Below are 17,908 nucleotides of genomic sequence, written 5' to 3'. Positions count from 1 at the left end.
TTGTTGTGCAGAGCTGTTTCATACATCCGCCTTAATTATTATCGAGGGCAAATCATTCAAAATTGTACAAGTCATGATTCCGTTACCAAATACGGGTGGATTTTTTATTGCTTGATGCCAAATTCAGTTGTAAATAACTCGGCATTGCTGGGCAAAATAAATGTATATATTTTCATGGGGGGGGGGTTAAAAGTTGAAACTCAAAAATATCATTGGAAAAGCAATATTTAAGCAATAAAATAGCAATAGGGAGTTGATCCTTTTGAAGGATTTGGGGAAAAAACCTCTTGTTTATTCACTTTCTGCAAGTAAAAGTAAACGCATGCAAGAGAATTAATTAAAATTTGTTAAATAAATGCAAAAAGGCTGTTTTTCAGCTTGCAAAGACAGAGAATATTCCTGCTTTCTAAAAGTCAAAGGCTGTCAATTAACAATAGAAACAAGATCATGGAAAACTAATCCTCATAATGGGGAAAAAGGTTAAGAAAAATCTAAAGTAATTGATTAAATAAGATTAAAAAAAAAAGAGACAAAATACAATCTGTAATATCCCAACATGCCAAAGAAGTAACAAAATAGGCCCGAAAAATTTGACCGATTTGCCTGTGCCGGTATAGCGCCACCAACGTCGATTAAAGGGACTTGATTTTTCGGCAACGTGATTGGCTGGAATTTTTACGCTGCGGGATTCTTGAAAAACATTTTTCCCTCTGACGAAAGAAGCCTGAAACGTTGTTTCATTGAAGATTATACTGAATTTTGAAAAGTTTGGTTGTTGTTTGAATCTACAAAATTGCAGTTTGGTCTGTGTCTTCTAGGTAAATATGTTATAATTTTTTTGTTGCTGAAATGTGTTTTGTAGCGAATTTATTGTGAATCGAGTGACGTGCCTCATTCAGATCATTGTCATGATCATGATTATGCCGTCTATTTCCGACATCTATGAAGCTGTTAGTGTAATTTTTGGCGATCGTGAAGTGTAGGGGGCCCCTGTTTTGTTTTGATCAAATTAGAGTAAAAAATGTTTTTTATTGCTCCAAAATCACCTTTACAATCAAAAGCAGACTTTTCTCAATTCTAATGACAACCGTTTTGCAAGTTTGAACAGATTCTTGGTGTAGAAATCACGGGATTCACAATTTTCCTGCGCGGTTTGTGCCTTGCGATTCAGCGCGCCGTGCGTGCTCATGGGGGTCGTACTAATAAGCGTCAACACAGCGTCAACACTAGACCCGTGAACGTGGCTTATAAACTACGCCACGCTCTTGTTCATGTTCGAACCTAGCCCCATAAATGTGGCCTATTTACTGGACTGCCTCCGTAAACATAGGCCACACATCCACATGTACAAAAATCGTGTCGACGGAGCCAAATTTTGATTTTCACATTTAGGCTTAGTTTGTAGGTTTTTTTTGCTTTAGAAGCATACTCACCCTCTTTACAGGCTAATCAGAAAGTGCTGCCTTTTTCAGATGTCTAATTTTTGTGAAATTTCATGTTGAAATTTTGATACGCAAACGTGTAAAAATGAATCTGGAAATTTCACGAAAAATATACATCTGAAAAAGGCAGCACTTTCTGATTAGCCTATAAAGAGGGTGAGTATGCTTCTAAAGCAAAAAAACCCTACAAACTAAGCCTAAATGTGAAAATCAAAATTTGGCTCCGTCGACATGATTTTTGTACATGTGGATGTGTGGCCTATGTTTACGGAGGCAGTCCAGTAAATAGGCCACATTTATGGGGCTAGTTCGAACCAAGCGAAATCGTCCTTCCGTCATGTCCGTGACAAAGACTGAACATTGCCTTACCGTGTGATAAGTATTCACATATCTAGCCCCACTAGTGTGGCCGTCGGTATGCTGCGCTGAACCCAAGGCCACACACCGTGGTCTGCGCACTACTGAGGACGTTTTCATAATTTCAACAGCGAATTTCTTACGTATGGTTGTATTCTACGATGTCCCAACTTTCACTTCTGGGATGCTTGGGTGTAATGATGTTCAATTTTCCAAGATATTCTTGAATCTTTCTGGAGCCCATATGCACTCGTGAAACGTCTGGTGATGGCAGCCATTTTGAATGTGACAAGAGATGACCTCAAGCTGTGACGTCGCGTTTATGCAAATTGCTTGTCAAGCGAGGGCGCGAGTTGCAAATGCGACGGCTGTTTCCTGTGCCGTAGATCCTGAATAGAGATCAGTGCACGTGGCCCCCAGACGATAAATGCATGGTACAGGAAACAGCCGTCGCATTTGCAACTCGCGCCCTCGCTCGACAAGCAATTTGCATAAACGCGACGTCACAGCTTGAGGTCATCTCTTGTCACATTCAAAATGGCTGCCATCACCAGACGTTTCACGAGTGCATATGGGCTCCAGAAAGATTCAAGAATATCTTGGAAAATTGAACATCATTACACCCAAGCATCCCAGAAGTGAAAGTTGGGACATCGTAGAATACAACCATATGTAAGAAATTCGCTGTTGAAATTATGAAAACGTCCTCAGTAGTGCGCAGACCACGGTGTGTGGCCTTGGGTTCAGCGCAGCATACCGACGGCCACACTAGTGGGGCTATCACATATCAAGCTTTCTTGAACATCTTGAAATCTGCTTTTACGCCAAATCTGGCTGGCATTCAAACGAAATTCGAGGTAAAATCTGGCAAGATCTCGACGTCGAAGTAGAAGTCCTGCAACCTCCTCCTGATGCATGTGATTTACTACCTGATAAATGCTGCAGATAATTTGGTATCGCACTGACGCTCCAGGCTTTTGTCCGGATCGTAAGTGCGATTCAAAATTATTAGCTGCGTTTATCACGTGGCCTCGTTATTGGCCAATCAGACACCGCCTATCATATGCGCCACATGAAGCAGACGGGTAGCTCGGAGGGCTCCGATAATTTTGCACACAAATGACCCTGGGTACTCGTCCAGGGGTCATTTGTCAGGGTCACTTGTCAGGTTAAAATCTAATTTCTACATGTTCATATGGGTCTTCATTGATGGCAAATTTCGTCGAAATGACACATCCTGAACACGCTGGAAGGCAACTTTAGATTTCTAGGTGAGTACTTAACATCCATACGAAATTATGTATGGCGGATCGATTTCGCCAGGTTCGAAAATACACAACAGCGTGGCGTTGTATACAACGCCACAGTCACGGGTCTACATCAACACATGATAGAAGCGTCAACACACGATAGAAGTGTCAACACACTGTCAACACTGCCAAAACGCATTCTAAATTGACAAAAAAGGCATAGAACTTTAAAGTTTAGACTTAAAGAGATTTTCGGTGGGTCAGAGGTTACATTTCGTTTTAATACGAAAATGGAGGTTTTTTTTTTCACGCAAAAAATGATCCGAAGCAGCACTGCTGTTGTCGGCCATCTTGCCTTTGCACCGAGCTTGGACTGCACCATTTCAGATATGGGTGTGGAGGTAATGAAATTATCATGTCGTATACGGATTCATACGTAACGACCGCCCTCTGTTGATTTATTGTATAATAATATTGCCCCTTTTGCATAATGGTATCGTCTGCGCTGCCCCTTAAACAACCTGGCTGCCGATTTCGGCGCTGCACTGAGAGCCAATTTTCCTGAACAGAAAATTACAATTTTCAGACGTTTATCCTATTGATTTTGACCAAAATTTTATTTCCTCCCATACTGTACGGTTTGAACACTGGTTTTGTCAATTTAAATGCGTTTTGGAGGTGCTGACGCTGTGTTGGCGCTGTGTTGACCCTTCTGTGTGTGTTGACGCTTATTAGTATGACCGGCTCATGGTACATCGCACAGAGATCATCATCTTTATTTTCGGATCGAAATTATTTTGTCAGCAGAAAATCAACTCAGCTTTACTATAGTATGACTGCTAAATAGGGCCTAGCACAAAATTGTTGAATTCGGTACCTTCAGAGGTCTAGTTATCCAAAAATCATGGTAATTCGGCAACGAATTCCGGCAGTTTGAAAAAGCATAGCGTCTCTGATATTTACCAGACTGTTTCCCAGCCACCCTAATCAAAAGGCCAATGGGGTCAGTGAAGAGAAATGGCTGCATCGAGCTGTATACTCCCAAGGGAGCTGAGATGGTATTTGGAATGTTTCATTGGCCCAATGATCAGGGGTAATAATGTAAAGCGCTTTGATCTTAGTTAAAAGCGCTATATAAGAACCCATTTTTTTTTTATATTAATTTTATTTTTATTACAATATATACCGGTGGGAGGTAAGTCGGTCCGACAATTTTCCAAAGAGAAGAGATTATCTTTTCAACGTGCGCCAGCGCCAGCCATGTAGGGTGATTGCTGCATCACAGGAATCACCGTGATGCGTGCCCTCTATGGCTGATTCAACATTGACATTTTTAATTTGATTTTAACTCTTTTCGTTCAAGGTGTAAGTTGGCAGCATGACATCTCAACTTGTGCAAGCGTATGTTGACAAGGAAAACACCACCAGCCTGGCCACCAGTACCGGCAAGGGGCGGCTTGGCTCTCTGGCTGGTAGACAAGGTATTCTAGTACTGTGAACCGGTCCCTCATTTTTCCCACTCCTGTGCCTGCACTTCCTCTGTGCATGCGCACGCAAACGTGTGTTCACAATCGATCGTGGACGTCCTATTGTCCCTCTTTTGTTTGTACTCTTACTTTTTAGGAAGACTCCCATAGGTTTTGTTCACGACCCCAATCGCGGACGTATGCTGGGAATCGTGGACGATATTGTTCTCTTTTGTTCTCTGGTATTTTTCGTCCACGGTTTGAAAAGATGAACAACGCATAAGATATAACTTACCGTTTTGAACCGATTGAACCTGTGGTTCAAAGGGGAAACCTTTGGACTGCAGTTCCAGTGACCCAAGTTCCAGACCCATGTCTGACGTTTAATTTTTTTCGGGGGGGGGGGGATCCAAAAGTTCTGAGTTTTCTTCCTTTATTGTTTCAAATCAAATCCTGCATTGAATTATAGAATCTTTCATCTTTTTTCCCCTGATTCGTGGCTCAGGAGGATTTTATTTAGGTCTGATTTCCGTCTCCTGAATTCATACGAAATCAACGGGGAACCAGACGAAGGTTCCTCACGGACCAAAACACTCACCACCGTGTTCAGTGGGAGTGTTGGTACAAAAGCAAATAATTCAGGGACCGGTTCACTGACAAATATAGACTGCCTTACAATAAATTGTTTAAATTCAAAAGTATTTTCTTCATTAAAGACCATTCCTTTTGAGAAAACAACCCAGCAGGATGGGCACTTGATACTAGCATCATTCCTCAAAACACAACAGTCATATGTCTCGAGTGACAGTTTCTGATAACAAAACACTCTTTTTTTCCCTGCAAAGCAACAGCTGCCAAGACATTCAGCGTGGGGCCCTCTCCCCTTGCCACACCCCGCCGTGCTCTGGGCAACCTGAGCAACGATGTGACGCGCCTGACAGGCGGCCTTGGCAACAGTCAGAAGAAGCCGTTCAAGTCGGCCGGCGGGACTTGGGTCTTCAAGAAGCCGCTAGGGTCACAGTCCAAGACACCGGGACTGTCAATGAGAAAGCCCAGCGTACTCACACCGTCCAATCAGGTATGGTGATGGTGGTCATGATAGTGGGCCTAATTTCATAGTTCAGCTAAGCTCATGATTTTCTGTTCAAAAAGCGGGCAATTCACACTGCAGTGCGCCACCAAGAGTTTGCCATGGAGAGTCCTTTTTTAAGTTTACGGTCGACAAAACACGGTCCATTTGAACAAGTGTCATTAGACAACTTGAGCTAAGATGCTATAGATTTGGGCATAGCGTTCTGCCGCCTTACAAAAAACATCACATTGATAAAAAGAAAAGAAAAGGGCAAACGTATACTTGAATCATACGCTTATGAAACTACTGACCGGACAAACTAACAATATCAAATGTCCTGCACTGCGAATTTGTCGACCATCTCCCACTGGGCAAAATGAACTCTCTGTGGCAAACTCTTGGTGGCGCACTGCATTGTGAATCGCCCGAATTTTACGGAAAACGTAAGCACAGCAAAGAAAACACAAACTTTAGAAGCAGAATTTGCTTAAAGGCATTAAGGATCATCTGCTTTTCATGCATTTTGTTTGTTTTCAATAATTACAACAGTCAAAACCTGACCTGTTGAAGTTTCATTCAGCTCAGTGGATATTACACTTTTCGAGAAAACTGAAACTCCACGCACAACATTTTGATCACGAAACACAATTTTGTCAATAGCACTCCTCATTTTCAAAAATCAGTCCATTGACTGATCGTTGGGTATCACCTACATTTCTGGATTTCTTCTAAATGACAACAGGCCAGACAGTATAATTTCACGGGGTGTTTAGTACCAGTACGATCTGTAATCCTAGTAAGCTTTTTGACAATATTTGGTAGGTTACTTTTGGGATAAATGCAAATGATCCCATACATGTAAGCCTTTAAAACGCAGTAACGCAGCAGCATAAATCACTGTACGCATGCAAGCTTTAGTAAATCTGAGCAGGGGAAGCAAAGTTAGCAGAACTTGACAGTAACCATCAACTAATCAGCACTATGAAATAGGCACCAATGATATGTTGAGTGCAACTCTTGTGTGGCTAATGCAACCGAGAAATACCACTAAATCAAAATCTAGTTTATGTTTTTCCTGTGTAAATCAAGTAGACTCACAACCACACACGTGTAGCATAAGGCTTATCATCATAGCCCATTTAAAAATAGTTTCGAGCAGTTGTTTTGCTCTATAAAATGAGGTTCTCAAACTTTTGAAGTTGTATTGTGGCAAATCCATTAGATTGATGTGTCTACTTATTTGATTGTGCTCCTTCAGATTTCAGCGCCGAAACCCAAGATAAGACCCCAGATAATGGCCATGTCGTCTAGCCTGGTCAGACCAGCAGACAGCTATCCTGAAATAGAAACAATGCACATATACCAAGACAAAGGTAAGACAACAAACCTGTCATATTTTATTAGTACAGAACTTTTTGATGGGGGGGGGGGGGAGTTGAAGGGATAGGGAGGGTAACATTGGCAGGGTTTTTCTGAGACATAGGCCATTTTTGAACCTCGGCTTCAACTATGGCTCAGGCTTTGGGCTTTGATTTTGATTTGAGTTCCCTGACTTTTGAGGCTAAATACAAGTTCCTTTTTTGCTGCAAGACATTCAGATCATATTGTGGAACCAAAGTCAAGAGTCTTACTGTTCAGGTCAAACATTTAATGCCAACAAACGGTTCCAGGTCTGGACATAATGCCAAAATGGAGCTGTAGCGAAGGGTTTGAGAAAAGGCACCTATTATATTTTTGTTTAGAGATAAAATCGGTGAATTAACACCGAACCTTGCCTTGTTTGTTTTTCATATACTGTAATTCTTGCCCTTCTCATGTGGAATCCCCATCCTTCTGATTGTTCTTTCCTTGTCTTGTACCGCAGATCCCGAGTTTGAGTCACTACCCTCAGAAGATTGTCTGAGTATGTACCTAGACAGACTGTCCTCCCTCAGGGTACCCCCAGTGCCACGCCCACAGACAAGGGCACCCCAGGGTTGCCCTACTGACTACTCACACATGCAGCTGGAGACCACTAACAGATTGTCAGAGACCAGCACGACAGGTATGGGAATTGCTGCCGTACTTGGCAACTGGCCGTACCTACGTCCAGTGGATAAAGAATTTCCCCAAAGCTGGCACAAGTCGTCTTGCACTTGATCTTGTTCTTGAGTTGCCTTCATGTACATTGTAGCTCAAGATCATCAAGTTTTGCAATCTTACAAAGACCTCAAGCTATTTTTTCATCCGCCACCTTTTCATGTTTTTAGTCATTAAAGGGAATGTACAACATTTGCTTTTGCTGCAATTTTCAGAAATAAATGGATTTGGAGGATTAGTATGTTATATAAAATATTGTTAAACTGACTTGTTTCATGTTTTGGGCTTGTAGATGCTGGAAAAACCAAGAAAACCTATCATGTTCTTGTAGTCTGGTTCCCCTGACCCCACTTAAGATGAAACAAAGCAATTAATACACTTTGGGGAATTGTAAGGTCAGAGAATCAGTCTAGCAGGCTTGTACCCCTTCACAGGTGTGTGATCAATTGCAAAGAAAAGTCAGAATAACTAAATATGAAATATTAAGAGCAGTTTTTGAAACAAAAACAGTTTTCTCCAACGCTGGTCGGCCGACCAGCGTTGGAAAAATACAGTTTTTCTTGAAAATGTCAGCCCACCAGGGGCCACGATTTTAAAGGATGCTTTAGACTGTCAGTCCCTAACAATTCAGTAAGCTATTTTGTGATAATTTGATCATTTCGTTTTTTGATGTTTGCAAATGTTGTATTTTCCCTTTAATCGTAACCTTACCTACTCCATCAAATCTATCCCCCCATTTTGGGTGATTTTGGCAGATATAAAGCCATGTGTACAGAGTCCATCAAAATCCACCGGCACCAGTGGTGGATTTCAAGGGATTTGTGAAGCAGAGTAAATGATGGATTTTGACAGACATGGTCTTCTATTTATTAAAACTAAGTAGGGAGTTAGGGTTTTAAAAAAAATTACTGGATTGCTTTTGGAAGACATGTGGATTAAGGGAGATCTCCCTAAGGCCCCCCCAAAAAAGTCTCTGGTTTCTGGTATGCGCGCGCGTCGCCGTAGCCATGCGCGTCGGCAAAATGAAAAAGTTTTTTTTTTCAATGAAAGATGACGTCTCAAAACCGCCAAACTCTCTGGTTTGACTGGAATCCTGCTGCTGCACAATTTGAACGTGTTTTTATATGGGGTTATGATCGAGAATAAGCATTATGTGGCCTCTCTGGACTCCCATATATTTGCACTAAGTTTAGTCGGGCACCATTTGCAGTCATCAGCCGACATTTGAAGCCAAAAAAACAGGTAAAAAAAAAAAAAAAAGGCGCGTCGCCGCACCACTGTTTGGGCAAGCTCCATACCAGAAACTGGAGACTTTTTTTTTTGGCCTAATGCCTCAGCTCCTATTTAGAGGCAAAATTGTTCTAAAATTTGTGGGAAGGATAAGGGAAATTGGGGAAAGGGGTCAGGAAAGTTGGATTATTATTTGTGAACAAGTCTTTGTGAATGTCTCCCTAATGGTACATTTTTCAGCTATATCATTACCACAACAATTATGAATACGTCGCTTATATACCAAGAGCTTAAAAGCTAATTTTATGTCTCAACGAAACGCCTACTGTATTATTACAATAGTGTCCTAATTAAGTTCCACATTTAGCACTCGCGATCATATTTTTTGTACTTCTCTTTTCCAACTTTGCTGATTTGTTGCTTTTTAGAGAAAATTACTGAGTGTTTGAGTAGTGCAAACCATGCAGCCCTGAGCAAAAACTTATAACGACCACCCATGCCACGTTCAAGTATCAACTTTTTTAAAAGTCTTTGTGATTTTCTAACCCTGTGTTAATAATAGAATCAGTGAGCAACCTGGACACGGACACCCCTCTAAGCCTCAACTCCTGCCTGGACTTGCCCCCGCTGGACTCAGTGGACTTCATGGACATCAACAACATCAAACTGTGGGACACGCAGGACAACAGTTAAACAAAACTTGTCAGGGTGGTCCAAGTAAGCGATTAATTATAAACAAAATTTGCTAGTCGGGCTCGGCTAAATGAGTTTCTGCAGTGGTGGTTGAATTCTCCCCTTTTTGGCTGTGACATTCAAGGCCAAAACTTCTATTAGGCCATCGGCCTCGGTCCAAAATTTGGCCACCGGTATCAAATGAGGGGAATAATCGTCTTAGCCATTTTTGGCAAGGTATACACCTCCAGAGTTGGAAAATATGTGATAGCATTGCAGAGGTGGCAGCTTTTTGGGTGTTATCACCCTTTTTTTCAAAATGTCCATCAAAATGCTTGTTACCACTCTAGGGGCGGTATACCTTGTGCATGCGCACTATAATCATTTATGCCCTGATTTGATACTGACCAAACCCCAGGCTGATGGTCTATATAGAGGGCGCCAAACTGTGATTTATTTTTCAATAGAGGGCGCCAAACTGTAAAATATTCCTGCTTCATGGCACTGGTCCGTAAATGCAGTGGTCCAAAAACACCCAAATATTTTCATTGGCATTTTCAATTTGAGAAAACTCATTATTGGCAAAGTGTGCTTTTTTTTCATCCTTTTATTTTTCAAGCTCAGTGTGGAGAGATTTGTCGATTGTGCTCTATCTGATAAACTTAAAATAAAAGTTTTTTCATATAACAGATTTGTTTTATTACTCTGAGCAAAAAGTTGGGAAGAATATAGTACATCAAAGCACAACAGAAGACGTAAAATCATTATCATAATCGTACATACAGCGAAGGGTTCAAGTTATAAAAAGGATTCCAGTGGGTTTTTGTTAATTTACTGTAAATTGGATTTCATCAAATTAAATTTAAAGGTACTGTCGAAACGCTAAGTTGTTTAATACTCGAACCTTGGCAAAATCATGTTTGACTATGCTTAATTTACCTTCTTTAATTTTGTTCTTTTCTTTTAAAATTTACTTTTTCCTTTGTCTTTTCGCTTGAGTTTATGTTTTTGTTGAAGCTTTGTAAATTATTGTTTCCACGTTATGTCATTTTGTTGGTGATTTTTTTTCATCTTAGTTTATTTTTGTTGTTGAAGCTTTGTAAATAAATATTTCGATGTTTTTGTAAAGAATGCATCTATTTTTTGGATTTTGTTCTTTTCCCACCCTTTTTGGGGGGACACTTTCTGCTGTTTCTTTATCCATTCACACGTGTGGTGTTGGTCCTTTTTCTGTGCTTTTATTCCCTTCATGCTTTTCCTCCTTTCAGTATATTGACTTAGTATATTTGATTGCTTCCATCATTTGAAAGGAGAATACAAGTAGGAAGGTGTATTTTGGCAACGATATTAGTTTTTGTTGGTCCTGTGTAAGAATTAAGAAGACCCTCGTCATTTAGTCTACCTTAAAGATGCATGCCTTAGAAGGACTTTCTGCGTTGTTTGGAGAAAAGTCAATTTTTGGATAAAAATGTAAGGCATTTTTTTCAATTTTGGCCAAAAAAATGAAATTGCTTGAAAATTGCATGAAAGATGCCTAATGGACCCTAGAAGACATCCCAATTAGCCTTCTTAGCAGATGTTCTATTGGCTCAAAATCTTTCATAATTTTGGTGTTTGAATATTGTTTGATGCTCCTCTTGCATCCGGTGGAATTTCTGAGCTGTTTGGGGAAAAATCAATTTTTGGGTCAAATTTGATGAAAATGTAAGCTTAGTTAACCCCTTGCATTTTTTTCAATTTTGGCCAAAAAAGGAAATTGCTTGAAACTTGCAGGGAAGAAGTCTAATGGACCATAGAAGACATTCCACTTCAATTTGGGGACAGAGGCGCTTCTGAAAAGAAAATTTTGCCTTAAATTTGGGTCAATTTCAAAATCGGTTAAAATGTTAATGATTTTTTGCCAAAATCTTCAAATATTGGGGTGTTTGAATAGTGATTGATGCTACACTTGCCTCTGAAGGACTTTTTACATTGTTTGGAGAAAAGTAATTTTTTGGCCAAATTTTGCTAAAAATGTAAGGCTAACTAACCCCTTGCATTTTTTCAATTTTGGCACAAAATGAAATTGCTTGAAACTTGCAGGGAAGATGCCTAATTGACCTTAGAAGACATTACACTTCAATTTGGCATTTTTTTCAATTTTGGACAAAATATGAAATTGCTTTAAACTTGCAGGGAAGCTGCCTAATGGACCATAGAAGACATTCCACTGCAATTTGTGGACAGATGCGTTGTTCAAAAGAAAATATCTCCTACAATTTGGGTCAAAATCGGTAGAAAATGTGATCTTTTTTCCAAAAATATTAATGATTTTTTGGCCAAGATCTTCAAATTTGGGGGTGTTTGAATAGTGATTGATGCTCCTCTTGCCTCTGAAGGACTTTCTGCATTGTTTGGAGAAAAGTCCATTTTTGGCCAAATTTGGATAAAAATGTAAGGCTAACCCCTTGCATTTTTTTCAATTTTGGCCAAAATATTAAAATGCTTTAAACTAGCAGGGATGATGCCTAATGGACCATAGAAGACATTCCACTGCAATTCGTGGACAGATGTGTTTTTGAAAAAAAAACATGGCCTAAACTTTGGGTCAAAACCGATCGAAAATGTGTACTTTTTTCCTCAAATATTAATGATTTTTTGGCCAAAATCTTCAAATTTGGGGGTGTTTGAATAATGATTGATGCTCCTCTTGCCTCTGAAGGACTTTCTGCATTGTTTGGAGAAAAGTCCATTTTTGGCCAAATTTGGATAAAAATGTAAGGCTAACCCCTTGCATTTTTTTCAATTTTGGCCAAAATATGAAATTGCATTAAACTTGCAAGAAAGATGCCTAATGGACCATAGAAGACATTCCACTGCAATTCGTGGCCGGATGTGTTTTTGAAAAGTAAATATGGCCTAAAATTTGGGTCAAAACCGGTCGAAAATGTGAACTTTTTTCGTCAAATATTAATGATTTTTTGGCCAAAATCTTCAAATTTGGGGGTGTTTGAATAGTGATTGATGCTCCTCTTGCCTCTGAAGGACTTTCTGCATTGTTTGGAGAAAAGTCCATTTTTGGCCAAATTTGGATAAAAATGTAAGGCTAACCCCTTGCATTTTTTTCAATTTTGGCCAAAATATGCAATTGCTTTAAACTAGCAGTGAAGATGCCTAATGGACCATAGAAGACATACCACTGCAATTTGTGGACAGATGTGTTTTTGAAAAGGAAATATGGCCTAAAATTTGGGTCAAAATCGGTAGAAAATGTGATCTTTTTTCCTCAAATATTAATGATTTTTTGGCCAAAATTTTTAAATTTGGGGGTGTTTGAATAGTGATTGATGCTCCTCTTGCCTCTGAAGGACTTTCTGCATTGTTTGGAGAAAAGTCAATTTTTGGCCAAATTTGGATAAAAATGTAAGGCTAACCCCTTGCATTTTTTTCAATTTTGGCCAAAATATGAAATTGCTTTAAACTTGCAGGGAAGATGCCTAATGGACCATAGAAGACATTCCACTGCAATTCGTGGACAGATGTGTTTTTGAAAAGAAAATATGGCCTAAAATTTGGGTCAAAACCGGTCGAAAATGTGAACTTTTTTCCTCAAATATTAATGATTTTTTGGCTAAAATCTTTAAATTTGGGGGTGTTTGAATAGTGATTGATGCTCCTCTTGCCTCTGAAGGACTTTCTGCATTGTTTGGAGAAAAGTCAATATTTGGCCAAATTTGGATAAAAATGTAAGGCTAACCCCTTGCATTTTTTTTCAATTTTGGACAAAATATGAAATTGCTTTAAACTTGCAGGGAAGATGCCTAATGGACCATAGAAGACATTCCACTGCAATTCGTGGACAGATGCGTTTTTGAAAAGAAAATATCGCCTAAAATTTGGGTCAAAATTGGTCGAAAATGTGAACTTTTTCCCTAAAATATTAATGATTTTTTTTGCCTAAATCTTCAAATTTGGGGGTGTTTGAATAGTGATTGATGCTCCTCTTGCCTCTGAAGAACTTTCTGCATTGTTTGGAGAAAAGTCAAATTTTGGCCAAATTTGGATAAAAATGTAAGGCTAACCCCTTGCATTTTTTTCAATTTTGGCCAAAATATGAAATTGCTTTAAACTTGCAGGGAAGATGCCTAATGGACCATAGAAGACATTCCACTGCAATTCGTGGACAGATGCGTTTTTGAAAAGAAAATATGGCCTAAAATTTGGGTCAAAACCAGTCGAAAATAAGAACTTTTTCCCTAAAATATTAATGATTTTTTTGCCAAAATCTACAAGGTTGGGAGTGTTTGAATAGTGATTGATGCTACTCTTGCCTCTGAAGAACTTTCCGCATTGTTTGGAGAAAAGTCAATTTTTGGCCAAATTTGGATAAAAATGTAAGGCTAACCCCTTGCATTTTTTTCAATTTTGGCCAAAATATGAAATTGCTTTAAACTTGCAGAGAAGATGCCTAATGGACCATAGAAGACATTCCACTGCAATTTGTGGACAGATGTGTTTTTAAAAAGAAAATATCGCCTAAAATTTGGGTCGAAACCGATCGAAAATGTGATCTTTTTCCCTAACATATTAATGTTTTTTTTTGCCAAAATCTTCAAGGTTGGGAGTGTTTGAATAGTGATTGATGCTCCTCTTGCCTCTGAAGAACTTTCTGCATTGTTTGGAGAGAAGTCAATTTTTGGCCAAATTTGGATAAAAATGTAAGGCTAACCCCTTGCATTTTTTTCAATTTTGGCCAAAATATGAAATTGCTTTAAACTTGCAGGGAAGATGCCTAATGGACCATAGAAGACATTCCACTGCAATTCGTGGACAGATGTGTTTTTGAAAAGAAAATATGGCCTAAAATTTGGGTCAAAACCGGTCGAAAATGTGTACTTTTTTCCTCAAATATTAATGATTTTTTGGCCAAAATCTTCAAATTTGGGGGTGTTTGAATAGTGAATTTTTGGACAAAATTTGGATAAAAATGTAATGCTTACCCCTTGCATTTTTTTCAATTTTGGCCAAAATATGAAATTGCTTTAAACTTGCAGGGAAGATGCCTAATGGACCATAGAAGACATTCCACTGCAATTCGTGGACAGATGTGTTTTTGAAAAGAAAATATGGCCTAAAATTTGGGTCAAAACCGGTCAAAATGTGAACTTTTTTCCTCAAATATTAATGATTTTTTGGCCAAAATCTTCAAATTTGGGGGTGTTTGAATAATGATTGATGCTCCTCTTGCCTCTGAAGGACTTTTTGCATTGTTTGGAGAGAAGTCAATTTTTGGCCAAATTTGGATAAAAATGTAAGGCTAACCCCTTGCATTTTTTTCAGTTTTGGCCAAAATATGAAATTGCTTGAAACTTGCAGGGAAGATGCCTAATGGACCATAGAAGACATTCCACTTCAATTTGGGGACAGATGCGCTTTTGAAAAGAAAATTCTGCCTTAAATTTGGGTCAATTTCAAAACCGGTCGGAAAAGTGAACTTTTTCCTAAAATATTAATGATTTTTTGCCCAAATCTTCAAATTTGGGAGTGTTTGACAAGTGATTGATGCTCCTCTTGCCTCTGAAGGACCTTCTGCATTGTCTGGAGAAAAGTCAATTTTTGGCCAAATTTTAATGAAAATGTAAGGCTAACCCCCTGCATTTTTTTTCAATTTTGGCCAAAATATGAAATTGCTTTAAACTTGCAGGGAAGATGCCTAATGGACCATAGAAGACATTCCACTGCAGGTCGTGGACAGATGTGTTTTTGAAGAAATATCGCCTAAAATTTGGGTCAAAACCGGTCAAAATGTGAACTTTTTTCCTCAAATATTAATGATTTTTTTGCCAAAATCTTCAAATTTGGGGGTGTTTGAATAATGATTGATGCTCCTCTTGCCTCTGAAGGACTTTTTGCATTGTTTGGAGAGAAGTCAATTTTTGGCCAAATTTGGATAAAAATGTAAGGCTAACCCCTTGCATTTTTTTCAGTTTTGGCCAAAATATGAAATTGCTTGAAACTTGCAGGGAAGATGCCTAATGGACCATAGAAGACAATCCACTGCAATTAGTGGACAGATGTGTTTTTGAAAAGAAAATATGACCTAAAATTTGGGTCAAAACCGGTCGAAAATGTCAACTTTTTTCCTCAAATATTAATGATTTTTTGGCCAAAATCTTCAAATTTGGGGGTGTTTGAATAGTGATTGATGCTCCTCTTGCCTCTGAAGGACTTTTTGCATTGTTTGGAGAGAAGTCAATTTTTGGCCAAATTTTGATAAAATGTCAGGCTAACCCCTTGCATTTTTTTCAATTTTGGCCAAAATATGAAATTGCTTGAAACTTGCAGGGAAGATGCCTAATGGACCATAGAAGACATTCCACTTCAATTTGGGGACAGATGCGCTTTTGAAAAGAAAATTCTGCCTTAAATTTGGGTCAATTTCAAAACCGGTCGAAAAAGTGAACTTTTTCCTAAAATATTAATGATTTTTTGCCCAAATCTTCAAATTTGGGAGTGTTTGACAAGTGATTGATGCTCCTCTTGCCTCTGAAGGACTTTTTGCATTGTTTGGAGAGAAGTCAATTTTTGGCCAAATTTTGATAAAATGTAAGGCTAACCCCTTGCATTTTTTTCAATTTTGGCCAAAATATGAAATTGCTTTAAACTTGCAGGGAAGATGCCTAATGGAACATAGAAGACATTCCACTGCAATTCGTGGACAGATGTGGTTTTGAAAAGAAAATATGGCCTAAAATTTGGGTCAAAACCGGTCAAAATGTGAACTTTTTTCCTCAAATATTAATGATTTTTTGGCCAAAATCTTCAAATTTGGGGGTGTTTGAATAATGATTGATGCTCCTCTTGCCTCTGAAGGGATATCTGCATTGTTTGGAGAAAAGTCAATTTTTGGCCAAATTTGGATAAAAATGTAAGGCTAACCCCTTGCATTTTTTTCAATTTTGGCCAAAATATGAAATTGCTCTAAACTTGCAGGGAAGATGCCTAATGGACCATAGAAGACATTCCACTGCAATTCGTGGACAGATGTGGTTTTGAAAAGAAAATATGGCCTAAAATTTGGGTCAAAACTGGTCGAAAATGTTAACTTTTTTCCTAAAATATTAATAATTTTTTTGCCAAAATCTTCAATTTTTGGGGTGTGTGAATAGTGATTGATGCTCCTCTTGCCTCTGAAGGACCTTCTGCATTGTCTGGAGAAAAGTCAATTTTTGGCCAAATTTTAATGAAAATGTAAGTCTAACCCCCTGCATTTTTTTTTCAATTTTGGCAAAAATATGAAATTGCTTGAAACTTGCAGGGAAGATGCCTAATGGACCATAGAAGACAATCCACTGCAATTAGTGGACAGATGTGTTTTTGAAAAGAAAATATGGCCTAAAATTTGGGTCAAAACCGGTCGAAAATGTGAACTTTTTTCCTCAAATATTAATGATTTTTTGGCCAAAATCTTCAAATTTGGGGGTGTTTGAATAGTGATTGATGCTCCTCTTGCCTCTGAAGGGATTTCTGCATTGTTTGGAGAAAAGTCCATTTTTGGCCAAATTTTGATAAAAATGTAAGGCTAACCCCTTGCATTTTTTTCAGTTTTGGCCAAAATATGAAATTGCTTGAAACTTGCAGGGAAGATGCCTAATGGACCATAGAAGACAATCCACTGCAATTCGTGGACAGATGTGTTTTTGAAAAGAAAATATGACCTAAAATTTGGGTCAAAACCGGTCGAAAATGTGAACTTTTTTCGTCAAATATTAATGATTTTTTTGCCAAAATCTTCAAATTTGGGGGTGTTTGAATAGTGATTGATGCTCCTCTTGCCTCTGAAGGACTTTTTGCATTGTTTGGAGAGAAGTCAATTTTTGGCCAAATTTTGATAAAATGTAAGGCTAACCCCTTGCATTTTTTTCAATTTTGGCCAAAATATGAAATTGCTTTAAACTTGCAGGGAAGATGCCTAATGGACCATAGAAGACATTCCACTGCAATTCGTGGACAGATGTGTTTTTGAAAAGAAAATATGGCCTAAAATTTGGGTCAAAACCGGTCAAAATGTGAACTTTTTTCCTCAAATATTAATGATTTTTTGGCCAAAATCTTCAAATTTGGGGGTGTTTGAATAATGATTGATGCTCCTCTTGCCTCTGAAGGGATTTCTGCATTGTTTGGAGAAAAGTCAATTTTTGGCCAAATTTGGATAAAAATGTAAGGCTAACCCCTTGCATTTTTTTCAATTTTGGCCAAAATATGAAATTGCTTTAAACTTGCAGGGAAGATGCCTAATGGACCATAGAAGACATTCCACTGCAATTCGTGGACAGATGTGGTTTTGAAAAGAAAATATGG

General features: G+C 38.6%; 1 protein-coding gene across 2 annotated transcripts; it reads left to right on the top strand.

Moving 5' to 3' along the window:
* The first annotated feature begins 640 nt into the window (after positions 1 to 640).
* Positions 641 to 10,701, top strand: LOC119735887. Of its 2 annotated transcripts, none has more exons than XM_038209841.1 (6): positions 641 to 818; positions 4,413 to 4,530; positions 5,367 to 5,593; positions 6,846 to 6,960; positions 7,452 to 7,631; positions 9,459 to 10,701. In XM_038209841.1, the coding sequence occupies exons 2-6, from the start codon at positions 4,428 to 4,430 to the stop codon at positions 9,587 to 9,589; spliced, it is 756 nt and encodes a 251-aa protein (XP_038065769.1). In that variant the 5' UTR covers positions 641 to 818; positions 4,413 to 4,427; the 3' UTR covers positions 9,590 to 10,701. The 2 variants fall into 2 exon arrangements, with proteins under 2 accessions (XP_038065769.1, XP_038065763.1); XM_038209835.1 differs by having other exon boundaries at positions 642 to 818; positions 5,361 to 5,593.
* The last annotated feature ends 7,207 nt before the right edge of the window (positions 10,702 to 17,908 follow it).

The sequence above is a fragment of the Patiria miniata genome, unplaced genomic scaffold (assembly GCF_015706575.1).
Source record: "Patiria miniata isolate m_02_andy unplaced genomic scaffold, ASM1570657v1 HiC_scaffold_10, whole genome shotgun sequence".
NCBI classification, from domain to species: Eukaryota; Metazoa; Echinodermata; class Asteroidea; order Valvatida; family Asterinidae; genus Patiria; species Patiria miniata.
This window is presented reverse-complemented; position numbering and strand designations above follow the sequence as displayed.

Excerpts from the sequence above, each read along its gene's own strand:
- LOC119735887 (XM_038209835.1), top strand. The coding sequence starts at position 4,428 with ATGACATCTCAACTTGTGCAAGCGTATGTTGACAAGGAAAACACCACC. Across the intron at positions 5,594-6,845 it reads TACTCACACCGTCCAATCAG|ATTTCAGCGCCGAAACCCAA; the intron begins GTATGGTGATGG and ends GTGCTCCTTCAG. Across the intron at positions 6,961-7,451 it reads GCACATATACCAAGACAAAG|ATCCCGAGTTTGAGTCACTA; the intron begins GTAAGACAACAA and ends CTTGTACCGCAG.